Genomic DNA, 14,205 nt, shown 5'->3' with positions numbered 1-14,205 from the left:
CGGACCTGAGAAGGTAAAACTGGGTATCATTGGATTCGTCTCTTCCCAAAGAATCTTTTTGGTCTTTACTGCTAAGCTCTATCTCCAACAGGAACGAAATGGCGCGGGGGGGGGGTGGCAACCCCCCCCCCCATGTGCGTTCTAGGATGGGAAAATGGCATGTGCGGGCGAGGGTTAAGGGACAATTTTTATTTCATTTTGGCGTAGTCCGCACCGTAGCGGTAGTGACGTCCGTCCTGGCTTCTTGTAAATACCTAAACGGCTTCGATAAAGTCGACATAATTGGTACACATTTTATTTCATCTACGGATATGTTAATGAACAATTAGACACAGGTAAGGCCAAGGTCAGTTTATCAGGTCATGTCAAGTGATCTCTCCTTAAAAAGTAAATGGTCGCCAAAAAACAACAACCGGATGTAGGTATCAGAGGTTGCACCTTCCAGAAAAAGACAGCGTAACGAGAATTATGAAATGTTTAAATATATGAAATGTATGAAATGAATGTAAGCTCCAAGCTTGCATGTCGGTGACCTAAGGTCAAGTTAACACGTGCCCCGCTGGGGGTCCTGGACTTCCAATCCACACCCTGCTGGGGGGGGGGGGGTTGAACATCCCCCCCAAATTCTAACACGGCTCCCGGGCCACGCAACGATACGCGAAAGGCGGCGTTCGAAAGAACGTCCAAAATAATAATGGAAATCAGCTCGTTCACTTTTTTGGTCAGGTTAAAGGTCAGGTAACCATAGGCCACGGAAGGAAAAATTTCGCCGATTTCCAGGTCGAATGTCGACAATTTACAAGATTCCAACGCACAACTCCGGAACCAATAGAGCTAGGTACAGCGCCACGGAAAAGCGCATTTGATAGCCCTTTTAACGCTCTTTCTGGGTATTTCTCTCATATTTGACCTTGAACGCCTACGATTTTGCTTGCAGGGGGCAAAACCTGCAAAAATAACAGATTTTTTAGAAAACAGTTTTCTGCAATATATAATTTATAATCACATTTTTTATAATTTTAATGATCTTTTCTCGAATCGAAATCCTTTGTCTTTTATAGCAATGCATATCCATGTATCATTTTGACCAAATCTATAGGTTTCCGAGAAAAGATAATTGAAATATAAAAAGAGGGCACCAATTTTACAAATGCAATCAGCTGCGAGGACTTACCTTCGTGGGTCTAAGCGGATGTCAGGTGCAGCAGATGATCGTAGAAAGTCACGGTCACTCGGTAGATCCCGTAGCGTCGGCGATTTCTTCACTACGTCGGCCACCTTGCAGCACTGACCAATGACAATGACCACTCACCATTCACTACTGAACACTGACCACTGAACACTGATCACTGAACGCTAGCCCTCACTCCACTGAGCCCTCACTCGAAAGGCGGACGCACTCGGTCAGAATTTCAGTTTGACAGCTGGGTCGCTCTGACAGGTCACACTGTATGTCTACTGTATGTATGTCTGTCCACTAATTCTACTAAGCTGTCAGTATTCTAAGTTCAATTTACACGTACTTATTTATATATGCACGCACCAACACTGCACTCTGCCCCCACACCGCACGCGCACAACAAACTCAGGTCACTGACCTACCGTGGGTCACTGAAAAGGGCTGCGTAGCCGACCCCGCTTCCGGTCAAGTTAGCTGGGTCGGCGCATGGGCGCGCCCAGGCAATCTAAGAATGGCGGCACGTCTCGGCACGAGCGAAAAGAACATAACGTAATAAGACACAGAATGTGCTGGTTTCAGTAAATGAATAAGCAGATATGTCAGATCGCGTATAGATTATGCCGTCTTTTGGAACTTCATGATCGAGTGGTAAGGATAGTGATTTTGCATTAATTTCTCTTGTAGCGCGAGTTCGGATCTTAGTGACATACTATACCTAATAGTGCATTTATGGCCTAAACTTTTGAATTCATTTTAAAAAGGGATAAAAACGCAATAAAATACCCACCATCACCTTCGGATCACCTTCGGATCCTAGCTTAGCTATCCGTTCGTTTAGCGATATATAGATGCTGAATTTATTAATACGATAAAAAAGAAACGTAGGAGATTGATGCTTCAGAGCAGGAGAGGGCAGTATCTTTATCATAATTATATTGCATTCCCATGCCTTCTCTTTTTACATAAAACGCCGTTTAAGAACGGAGTCAGACTGTTGTTTTACATGCATTTATTACAAACCATACTATACTATTGTCAACAAAAAAGTCTAGTCATTTCGCAGATGAGCAATTTCAAATAAAAACGTGAAACAAGATGGGAGTCGTCTGGACGCAAAACGAAAACAAAAGTCATCAACAGTTATTCGTCTTGAGATCCCTAATGGTTTCACATATTTCTCTCTTGAAAAACTTTTCCATTTTATCTACGTCTCTCTTTGCCTTGTCGAGATTTCTGCAAAAAGTTTCTTGCGTTTCAGCGATGTCATTGCTCAGCAGTCTCAGGCTCTTGTTGAGCTCTTCTTCAGCAGAACGTATCTGATCGTCGATGTTTTGTAATGTCTTATCGGTGTTCTTTTCAATCTCCTTCATTTTGCTATTCACCTGTGAAAAGCCGTCAGTCATGCACGCTTGCACCTTGCAGAGTCCGCTGTTGAGGTTATCACACGACTCCTTCAGCTGTTTCTCGAGGTTGTTGAACTTTTCCTCCACCTTGGCCAGCGCTTCGTCAGTGTTTGGGTTCGGTGGGTCACCCTCCTTTCGGCAGGGGTCGCGGAAGGGCGGCCGCGGCTGCACCATGCTGCGGTACCCCCCGCGGCCGCCGCCGCCGCCGCCGCCGCAGTCCATGTCGTCAGAAACGCGGCTTCTGGTTCGACCTCCACCACCGCGAGAGCACGGGTCCCGCGAGCGACCGCAGCCGCGCATACTCCCTCCGCCCCCGCCGCGCCGCCGCGAGGACATGTCGTCGGCCTGCTCCCGGGTTACGATGGCGCGCTCGTACTCGTACTTCTCACCGCAAACGTCCTCCACACGACGGTCGTACTCCTCCCTGACGAGCTCACCTGGAAGGCACAGAGAGGTACGTATGATCTGCAGGCTGTATTGTCAGCTTTGTTGGTATTGTTTGCGAGCGTTGAAGTTTAAAAGACTCCGCGTTACTGTGTGATGCATTTTAACTGTAGTTTAATTTTTAAACGTTACATTAGCTCGATAAAAATGATGCAGTATAATACAATCGTCTCAGTATTTATAGGCGCTCTCTACATTTCTAGACGTTTTACATTTTATGCATGTTTTGCTACCTTCAAGTGAGCAATAAATTAGTTAAACTTGAATGGTTGCCTTAATTGAAGCGCAACGCCTATTCGCTTAAATGGTTCTTACATTACGTTACGTTTAAAATAGTACCAAAATATTGATAAATACCGACTAACTATGACACTATATCATATTGCACCGAAACCGTTCCGATGCGACCCTCACCTGTTTCCGGGTCAATATATTCGTTGCTCCAGCGGTCAGATGGATCGCCACGTCGGCCTCTTGATCCCATTATTTACCAACTCATGTAGGAGAATAGGAGACGTACGGAAAATTTATAACTGCTGAAATTTAGAAATAAATATAACACCTATCGTGCTTTTATCAAAAATATTTTTCAACAGCTCCCAAAAGTTGCTGCTGATGTACACTTTGAAATGTCAACAATAAGTCTTGAGCTGATCTCGCGCTGTATGGAGTTATGTTGCTCCATTCAGCAGATGCATATATTGCAACAAAAATTTTGACCTCAACAAAACGGAAGTTTCGGTCTCACTCAGTCACGAAATTAGTTGAGTCATTTTACGTTCAGAAAAAAAAAAATATGAATGGCGCAACAGCGTCGGAAGCGTCAGAAGTTTCATAGGTGAATAAAAATGCATTTATTATATTTAACCTACTTATGTCAAGGTACATAAATTTCGAGTATGCCCGAAAATTGAATGATAGTTGACGATTTTCCGAAACGACGGGGTGGGGATCGGGATCAAAATCGCGTCTCTGGATCAATACAGAGCAATTCGATGCAAGACGAACGAACAACGCGTCAACAACCAGGCATGGATTACAGAAACGGTAATAAAAATGTGAAGCCTGACAAAAGTAGAAGAGATAACGGTAAAGGTGACAGACCTTGTGCTGGAAGAAACAGCCAAATACAGCGCAATGGAACGAGTCGACGAGACCAGCCATCTAAGCGCCAAGGATCCCCAGATTTTCATCAGATTTTGAAAACTGTCAAAGGTCGCATGGACATGACTTTCCGAAGTTTAGAAAAAGGGCTTCATCAGGTGGAACGAACTATGAACGAAGAACTGGCAAACGTCCTAGCACAGGTTATGGACTTCGAAGAAGGGATGAAGCCCCAACTACTTAGGCCATATAAGAAATGCAAAGAGTTTGAGAGCTTGATAGCACCAGCTCTTGCTCGAATGCCGAAAAGGTCTGCTTCAGAAAATAATGCCTCAAGGAGACGTGGTGGTGACGATCGAGACTGCCAAAGATCGATGAAAAGGAGCCCCGAAGAGCGATATCGAGATCTCATGACCAACTGGCAAGGTCACAAGTCGAGAGACGCAGCACGCACGGGATCGCGAGAAAACTACGAGCCTTGCGACCGTGGAAGACGCAGGGATGACCCTTTAGCTGAACGACGAGAAAGATACTGCTCGTCGAGGAGACTTCCAGGCAGCGAAGATGCGACTCCAGAGGATAGCATCGAGGACGACGGCATCGGAAAAACAATGCAAGAGCTTCAGGACATTAGTGTGAGTGTGAACAATAGCTTGAAACGGATCAATAAGGCGTTTAATCGCGCGCAAGATGTAAAAGAAGAGCGCTCCTGTCCCGCGTCGCCGGCTATAAGTCGGCCCGAGATGCTGACTCGAGTCAACGACTCGCTCTACCAGATCGGGACAGGAGCCAAACTGTTGAAAAAGCTGCTGGTTGAAGAAAGGACGAAGGCGGAGTGAAAAAGTTGTGGCATGTTACATCTGGCTCAATTGTTTTGGCTTGAATGCCTGGTATTTCCAAGGCGTTTTCAAGCCGCAAAGACGTTTGGATAGATTCCAAAGGCCAGGCATGTTCAACTATGGAAGTGTAACAGCTTGGCTCGATTTCTGACAGCAAAGGGGACATCACTGAAGGTATGCCAAATGTGCTCGCATTGCTACCAACTTGCGAATGGTTTATACGATGTTGGTTTAATTAGTGTTTGGGTTAGCTTACTGAATAAGCATGCACATTTAGCTGTGGTAGAACCAGTGAGCGATTACAGAGTGATTATTCTGTACCGCTGGTCATTTCAAAACGGTGCATGCGTCAAATGCTGCTTGTTTCCCGTCCAAAAGTAGATTACATGAAGTTAATTGCTTTGATCAATCCGAAAGGTGCTGTGAATTTGTAAAAGTTTGCTGCTGTCCTAGACATTGATAGTTAATCGAAGTAGTGTCTTTTTAAGTTCTGATAATTTATGGCATGAGTTGAGTAGTTTCGAACGAACGGTGATATAAAATTGCGAACGATATGAAAGAAAAACACTCAATTGATTTGTCAATTTTTATTAACGACTGGAGCAATATTTCATTGCAATCGACACTTGCATTGAGGAACAATGTACGTTGTATGCTTGGGACGGATGACAGGCAGGAGCGTTTTCCTGTCCAGCTTAAAGACGGACAAAGACCGGCAATACTACACCATAGATACGTAACACCAAGCCGGTGACGCTAGAAAATATTTAACACACAAATAATGCTCACCGAATACATTACGACAGAACAATATTTACATTCACTCTTGAGCAAAACCTCAGGCTAAATGCATTCCCAGTGAAATACATGGAACACTCAAACAGTACACACAGCAGCCACACACACAAACGGGAGCACAAATACCGGAGAATAGTGAGGTCCGATTGGTGACGCGAGCACCAGCCGGCTACGGGCGGCCATTGGTGACTAACGTCGTGCCAGAGCTTCGTGTGAGCTACCTTGGCACCTTGAGAGAACTGCGAGTCGGTTGGTGTGCTAATCGATATAACGGATCGCTTCTAGATATCATGGCGACTGCGGATCAACAATCGATTTGGCACAGTTGGAACGGATTCGTGATATTTGTCGTGGCATCATCTCTGCTCCACTCTGAGTATTATTGACTCGCCATGACCAAACACCCCTAATTCACGTCGTGTTGTGATTCTACTGGCGTCCATCAAAGCCTTGCGTTCTACGAGGCGAAGTCAGGCTCAAACCACCCGTTGGCCTAGCTTCACCACGTTCCTGCGTACTTAGCCATGCCTTGGAGCACATCAAAACAACACACAACAAAAGCACAAATCGGGAACGAGCCACGAACGCACACGCGGACCGAAAACCGGGGGATACACCAGAGACCCGACGCGTGGGGTCGCCTTCCGCACGGTGTACTCAGGTGGGCGCCGGGAGCGGTTTCAGCTCCATGTACTGGTACGGTACGGCGATGGTACCGGACGGATGTTGTACCAGCAGGTGACCGCGCCGGGTGGCCGCTCCCACCACCAGTACCTTCTCACCCTTCAGAAGCGTCACCTCGCCTCCGCCCTCTGAGGGAAAGGTGGCAAAACTGGTTAGAAGGTGGTAAACAGTGGGCTAATGTTACTGCCTAGTGGCTGGTTTAGACTAACTACACAGTACACGGTTTAACTAGTTTGTTAGCTGGCATTCAGAAACTACACGGTTTAACTTGTTTGTTACTTTGCTAGTCTACATTCGCCCCACAGTTTAACCAGGATGTTTCTTACCTTTGCTAGAAACCAAACCTTACTTCATTTTTTTTTTTTTTTGTAATCGGCATCAAACATTCATAGCCAAAAAAGCATACCTACGAACAGTATGAAATATTTTATGCCAAAACAAACATCAACAATCACTGTTCGATCCCCAAATCGACCCTCCCCTTGTCGTCTCCCCATACCCCACTGCCCCTTTAGGACTCACCAGGATAGGTCATCTTCATGATGCGTCCCTGCGGGTAGCCCATCTTCTTGTTGCCGGCCACGGTGTAGGAGCGCGCCCGGGGCAGCGGCGGCGGCCTCTCCAAATCCAGCCCGAACAGGGAGCACGTCTGCTGAATGGTGCGCTGGTCGCAGCGCTCCAGGGCTTCGGGAGGTGGCGTGCCTGTGGGGAGAGAGGGAGGGTTAATAAATCAAACGTTCCGTAGTGTATATAACTAGTGACAGAACGCCACAAGATAAAAAGACACATCTTATTCGTATGCGTCCGTGCAAACGAAATGTGGATGAGGTGAAGATGATAACAATTTATTTGTTGCTGAAATACAAGGCATTTTTGCATTTCGATATCATTTTGTCGAAGCTCGATCATTCAATCGCCGAGCTATAAACAGGTTTGATACGGTAAACGCGTGATGCCTGCATTGTCATACCGTGTTGTCGTACTCACTTCTCGATACGCCATCATTAGCCTCCGATGAGGCACTGATAACAAAGCACAACAAGTGCTGATAGAGATACCCGTACTTCCAGCTCTTCGTTTACGGTTATCTCTCAGCATTCAACCATGTCCCAGCTAAACAATAACATTTTCAAGTACAGCACAAGAAGGCTTGACTCATCTTCTCTGCCCTTCTATGCCCGCCCCAGCCCACTCCTCACCCATTCAAGGCTCCATCGTTTCCTCACTCACCAGCGATGGGCTGCGGCCGGGGCCGCGGCGGTCCCGACTTGTTCCTCTGGCGGTGCTCCATGTTTCGGCGCATCTGCGGCCACCGGCGGCGCACGTGCCACCCCCGCCACGTGCTCTGCACCAGCACGGCGGCCGCGTTCCGTTTCTGTTCACGGCGCCGCTCCAGCTGCTGCCTCGCACCCTCCCTGCGAGAAGAAAGGCGGCGTGATGCCCACGTTCACATCATGAAATCACGAAACGAAAAGAGGGTCGTTCATTTTAAGCATAGACTTTTGCGATAATGTTTCAAGGGCATTAGTATACTATAGTTACCTGAAACAACATCAAAAATAAAAATTTACCGTATTATATCGGCAAGACAGAAAATAGCATTTTGTTTTGTTTTGTTGGGTTAGGCCCTTTCGGTCCAATTAGACCATTTCAGAGCCTGAAGGATGATAGGAATTAGGGGGGAGACATTGGTCTGGGCAGGTACCCTAGTGAGTCACCGGGGCTGAGCCCATCCCGAAGGACAGGCCGACCAGCCCCAAGGTACTCACTGCACCCGGCTACGGGGTGCGCTCCCTGGGGAGCAGCGGTGCCGCTCCAAGGGAGCAGCCCGCATGAGCTAAAGTTGCCTGTCCAGCCCGGAGGGGGGGTTGCGGCGTGGAGGAGGAGGATTTCAGTTTCCTGAGGATAGATGCACGGAACGGTGCAGAAAAAAGCATCAGCTTCGCCCCATATCTACTCACGTCAGGAAGATGTGCCGTTTCCCGAGCGCCCAGCCGGTGCTGACGTTCTCCTGTCGCTCAACAGATGGCAGCAGCGTCGCGCTGAAGCTGTCCAGGATGGTGCGACAGTCGTCCACTGCCTTGTCTTCAGTTCGCCGAAGGAGTTTGGACGGCGCCAGCAGGCGGTAGCGGCTGTTGAACGCCTTGAACCTCATCCGGTGCGGGTAGCCTGCGGGAGAGCGACGTTCGTGTTTAGATGACAGCTAAAGAGTTGAAGGACTTTGAGGTGTTTTCCCTGGCAATCGAGGCCACAACAGATGGGGGTTGCAGTTAATTTATTATTAGGATAACGTTAAAAGCATGTGATACACTACGACTGCAATACGATAGGATGATTTTAGAAAACTTACTCTCATTGGAAGCGTGTAGCCTCTGCATTCGACTACATTCCTTTTTTTTAATTGTCGCTATCTGACATCCCAGTAGTCAAGTATCCCTTCCTCACGCCGCCACCTCCCCCTTCCTCACCAGCAGCCATCAGGTTGACCGTCTCCAGCAGCTGCAGCGACCTGATCTGTCTCATCACGGTGATCCGCTCAAACATCAGTGGCTGCTCCGAGTCGTTTGCTTTCACGCAGCGGACGAAGTGAGGCTTGGCGTGCACCAGAGTCCGCAGGAGGTTATCCAGACGCGTGTGGAAGTCCTGGGTGAGGGTCGATACTGGCTCGTCTCCGTTTTGGCTGTGAATGGAAGATGTAAGAGAGGTTTACTTTTGGAGAAATAAAGACGGCTGGGTGGGATTCGCTAACACAAAACCACAGCAAAGTACGTGTCGAGACTGAATTATAAACTCTGTAAAACATAGGGGCTTTTTGTATGTGTGTCGAAGTGAACTATCAAGACGAAAAAGTAACATTTAAACGATAAACTAGCAAGTGAGAGCACAAAGTGAGATATAGCATCGACAACAGCAAGAAGCTGACGAAAATAAGAGTGTCCTACTCCGTTCCATCGCTTCCATCCTCAGGATACAGAAATCCTCCTCCACGCCGCAACCCCCACTCCGGGCTGGACAGGCACCTTTATCTCATGCGAGCTGCTCCCTTGGAGCGGCACCGCTGCTCCCGAGGGAGCGCACCCCGTAGCCGGGTGCAGAGAGTGCTTGGGGGGCTGGTCGGCCTGTCCTTTCGGACGGGCTCAGCCCCGGCGACTCTCTAGGGTGCCTGCCCAGACCAATGTCACCCCCTAATTCCTATCATCCTTCCGGCTCTGAAATGGTCCCATTGGACCGAAAGGGCCTAACCCAACAAAACAAAACAAAAAGAGTGTCCTAACCGCTAAAATCGGTAAAACTAAAAAGAACAGGATTAAAGCGCAACAGCTATTGACGCATGTGTCTGTACCTATACATAGCTTTCTATAACTTTTTATACGTCCGAGGGCATTTCTGTAAGATATTGAAGCACGGATAGGCAAGGTACAAAGCACATCTACCGGGAGTGTAGGTATTTGAAGATTTTAGCCTTATCGAGTTTGCCGGCTGCGGGCTGTTTTCCATCAATAAAAAACATGTGTGATATGAATAAAACAGTTTTTATGACGCTCAACAAGCTGGCCTGGCCAGTTGTTTACCGCAACATCTGGTATTTTTGCCGTGCTGCAGCCGTTTGGAATGTAAACAAATCGAGAGCAGGCCGCCCACGGAGCCACCCCTCTGCATGCCAGGGCCGAACATTAAACAACACATACCGGGAGGCCAGGGAGAGGTGTTCTCCGACCGGGTCCAGCCGCCGGTCAGCAGTTAGCTCCCCGGCTCGGAGGCGGACGGTGCACCCCGGCCCGCCTACTGCCGGGCTATCCAGTGCAGCATGGCCGCCCGACCCCTCGGCAGCTCCGTCTGCCTGCTGGCGCTGCTCTGCGCCGTCTTCCCGTGCGCGCTAGCCAACGACGCCGGTACTGGCACCAACGACGCGCTGGATGATCTGCTGGCGCTCGTCAACCGTGCGGTGAGAGAGGCTGTGGACCCCATCTCCGCCGAGCTCCGCAGCCAACGCGAGCTGCTGAGCGACATCTTGGGCAGGCTGAGCAGCCAGGACGCCCGCACTGACCAGCTGAGCTTGCGCCTGGACCAGCTCAACGTAAGGCTGGACACCGGCAACTCGCAGTCTTTCTCTCAGCTGGACTCTTTACGGACTGCCATTGTCGCTCAGGCAGAATCGGTCAGTGATCAGCTTGATACTATGCAAGCAGCATTCGACTCGCAATTTAAATCAACTAATGCTCGGCTTGATTCCATCCAAGAGGCCTTGGAGTCTCAACCTCAGCCCGTCACTGCCTGGCTTGATTCCATCCAAGACGCTCTGGAATCTCAGCCCGTCAATGCCCGGCTTGATTCCATGCAAGATGCTCTGGAGTCTCAATTTCTGTCTGTCAATGCCCGGCTTGATTCTACTCAGAAGACATTGGAATCTCAGCTTCAGCCAGTCACGTCTCAACTCAACTCCATGCAGGCGGAGCTCGGCTCTCAGTTTACTGCATCCAACAGCAGTCTCAGACATCTGCAGTCTGAGCTCCACACTGCGCTGGACTCGGTTACCACCGGGCTGGACTCGGTTACCACCCGGCTGGACTCGTTCGGCACACGACTGGAAGAACTGGCGGTGGCCAAGCAGAACGCGACCACCGGGCCACGCGACTGCAGCGAACTGCCTAGCGGCTCCCCCAGCGGGGTTTACACTCTGCGTCTCGGGCATGGCCGCACGAACCCGGTGGAGGCATTCTGCGATATGGAGACGGACGGCGGCGGTTGGACCGTGTTTCAGCGACGCGAAGACATTCTGCCCAGGGAAGACTTCTATCGCAACTGGACCGAGTATAAGGACGGATTCGGAGACCTCACAGGAGAGTTCTGGTGGGGGCTAGAGAAGCTGTGGCTGCTCACTGGGACGCCGGGCAGGAGATACGAGCTGCGCGTCGATCTGGGGGATTTTGACGGAGAGAAGAGATACGCCAGGTATGAGAACTTTAGAATTTCGTCAGAGTTTGACGGATATCGTATAACTGGTGGGAAATACACAGGAAACTCTGGAGACAGCATGAAATATCACTTCGGACAGAAGTTCTCCACCAGGGACAAGGATCAGGACAAGTATTCTGGTAAAAACTGCGCGCAACTCCGTGAGAGTGGCTGGTGGTTTGGCTCCTGCCATTATGTAAACTTGAATGGCGTCCATCTGTCAGGAGAGAATAATGATAGCAATTGGAGAGGAGTAGTATGGGAAGCGTGGAGAGGTTACCGCTACTCCCTTAAAAATACGGAAATGAAAATCCGTCCACAAGCTGCCAAGGTCGGGTAAATTTGGGAACGTTTTTTTTTTCTCTCTCTCTCTCTCTGTCTCCTTCAGGAGCACATCCATGATTTATCGGTTAATGAGAACAGGTTTTCGCGACATCTGTCTGTTTTTAACAAATTCAATTCACGGATGCATTTCATTTGGTGTATATAAACTTGTATTTTTTATGACATTTACTGTAAGCAAAAACACGAAACACACAAACAAAAATTCACGAGGCGATAATTGAAACCCGATAGCAGCAGCATGGATGCGTAATCGCGCCCAAACCCCTTCATTGTTGAGGCAGACTGTGCGCCGGCCGGTGTGACTGGACAGGAGCCGAGCATGTGCCGAGCGCAGGCTCCTCTCGCGAGACTAGGTGACTATAAACGTAGGTGACTATTATAGACGTGGGTCGAGCCACCGGCCGTGTATTTTTATATGTAGTAATTAGTTGGGTAGATTTGGGAAATTGTTTTAATTGAGCTGCATGGTATGATGGTGATACTTTACTAAGGTCCACAACCTTTCCGATAATGCCTTTTACTCGATACGAGCGGGACCAATAGGCCAAGTGGCCTTTTAACCCGATGACCAACTAAGGTAAGGTAAGGTAAGGTGATGGATACGGCTTTTTAGCCTTCCGTATGTTAGACCCTTAGCCCTCGCCGGCCGAGGGGGGGGGGGGCGTTATGTTACGTTGTTGTGTTGTAAAGACCATCGCGAAGAGCGCGCATAAAATTTGTAAATAACATTTCCCTAATTAAAGAAATAGACAGGAAAATCGCTAGCCTCAGTTCACAGACAAATCTAAACCTTACATTTAACCATGAAGCCACAGCTCACTGAGCCACTCACATCTCACATGTGGCACTCACAGCTCACATGTGGCACTCACAGGCCAACACAAAACATACACAACATTGCGTACTCACAGATCAGTGTGACTCGTAGGGCTGATCCGGAAGCTGACTCCCCGCGGCACTGTATCCTGACTGTAGAGAGCCTTCAGCTCCGAGCCGAACAGGTGGCTGGCGAAGCCGAAGCTGCAGTTCTGCTTGTGGAAGACGGAGACCAGATCGTCCGGCACGCAGTCGCGGTTGGTATCTGTGGGAGGGGGAGGCGGGGGGAGGAGGAGATTAGGGTCGTGCAAGGGAAATGAGAGGAGATAACTAATATACGAACTGTGACTGAAAATCGGTAAATTCTTTTATACATCGATCTATCTACTTATCGATTTACTAATTAATTCGTTTTTCATATATTTGTTCATTCATTCATTCGTCCGTTCATCCGTTTGTTCGTTCGTTTCTCCGTACGCTCGTTTCTTCGTTCAATCATTTAGTCATTCCTTTTATTCATCTCAAATCTCTTTCATTCCTTGTGTGTCTATCACGACTGTCATAAGTACGACAGCAGTAACCTACATCGAACAAAATATGTGCCACAATTTCTCCCTTTTAATACAGTTACTCCAAACGTTACAAGCCAAAGTCCCTCAAACTACCGCTCCCACCCATCTATAATTCCACCTACCGAGGAAGTCTGCCGCCGTGTAGGCCACGCGGCCGGCGTAGTGCTGTACGCTGAACCCGCCTGTCTGGCCCGGGCTGGGGTCCAGAAGACGCGGGTTGTTCTTGTGCGCAACACGCACCTTCTGCACGTACGACTCGGGCGAGCCGCGAACCGAGCACTCGATGTCCAGCATGGAGAGGAGACCCGTGCGCTGAGAGAATAGGGCAAGTCAGCTTGTAGTCATGATATGGAAAGTGGAATAGATTAGATCAAAAGAATATTCAGTCAGTATTTGGTCTCAACTAGCACTATGCTAGTTGTGCACGCGTGGAGTCATAATTATTGTATTCATAGGACTGCTAATTTCTATGTAGTGTAATTTCCCAGCATACTGACAGGGTTCTGGGAATGGACAATTAACTCATGAGTTCACCTTTAAGCTTTTATCAAACATACAATCGTAATCGTACTATAAGCGATTCAAAACGCCAACGGACGAAGAAAAAAGACACATCAGCAGTTCGACCTTCCCCCTCCTCCTGCCTTACCAGCGAGCTGATGAGGTCGATACAGGGCACGTTGTCGACGTACTCGACCCCGACCTCGCAGACAATACCCTCCTCCCGACACGACTCCAGGCTCGATTTGAAGATGTGTGTGTTGTAGAAATGCTGCATAGTCTCCGAGCACAGGTTGATACACAGGTGCTCCAGATGCGAGGGCTGTGGAATGGGGGAGAGCGTAAACAATTGGATCTGAGTAAAAGTTGAAATGAAAAGGTTAGCTACCATCGGATGTGGGTTTTCAGCTAATAATTATTCGATGCACATAATTATTCGACAATAATTCGACAATATTTCGACAAAATTCGACAATAATTATTCGATGCGATGAAACAAACACGTGTGTCCCAAGAACAATATGACATTAACCATTTGATTAAGCTACAGACACCTAAATCGG

General features: G+C 48.5%; 1 protein-coding gene across 1 annotated transcript in view; it reads right to left on the bottom strand.

The window, feature by feature from the left end:
* Positions 1–2,172: 2,172 nt before the first annotated feature.
* LOC122393622 (myosin-I heavy chain-like) overlaps positions 2,173–14,205 on the bottom strand; it is a 48,625-nt gene continuing 36,592 nt past the window's right edge. Inside the window, exons 10-18 of the mRNA XM_043389837.1 lie at positions 13,791–13,964; positions 13,264–13,453; positions 12,663–12,834; positions 8,921–9,132; positions 8,414–8,621; positions 7,683–7,867; positions 6,975–7,154; positions 3,442–6,580; positions 2,173–3,020 (exon numbers count right to left, since the gene is read on the bottom strand). Coding sequence (XP_043245772.1) covers positions 6,426–6,580; positions 6,975–7,154; positions 7,683–7,867; positions 8,414–8,621; positions 8,921–9,132; positions 12,663–12,834; positions 13,264–13,453; positions 13,791–13,964 — 1,476 coding nt within the window. The 3' untranslated portion in view covers positions 2,173–3,020; positions 3,442–6,425. The remainder of the gene's footprint in view (positions 3,021–3,441; positions 6,581–6,974; positions 7,155–7,682; positions 7,868–8,413; positions 8,622–8,920; positions 9,133–12,662; positions 12,835–13,263; positions 13,454–13,790; positions 13,965–14,205) is intronic.

The sequence above is a fragment of the Amphibalanus amphitrite genome, unplaced genomic scaffold, assembly GCF_019059575.1.
Source record: "Amphibalanus amphitrite isolate SeventyFive unplaced genomic scaffold, NRLGWU_Aamphi_draft 000544F_arrow, whole genome shotgun sequence".
Taxonomy (NCBI): Eukaryota; Metazoa; Arthropoda; class Thecostraca; order Balanomorpha; family Balanidae; genus Amphibalanus; species Amphibalanus amphitrite.
This window is presented reverse-complemented; position numbering and strand designations above follow the sequence as displayed.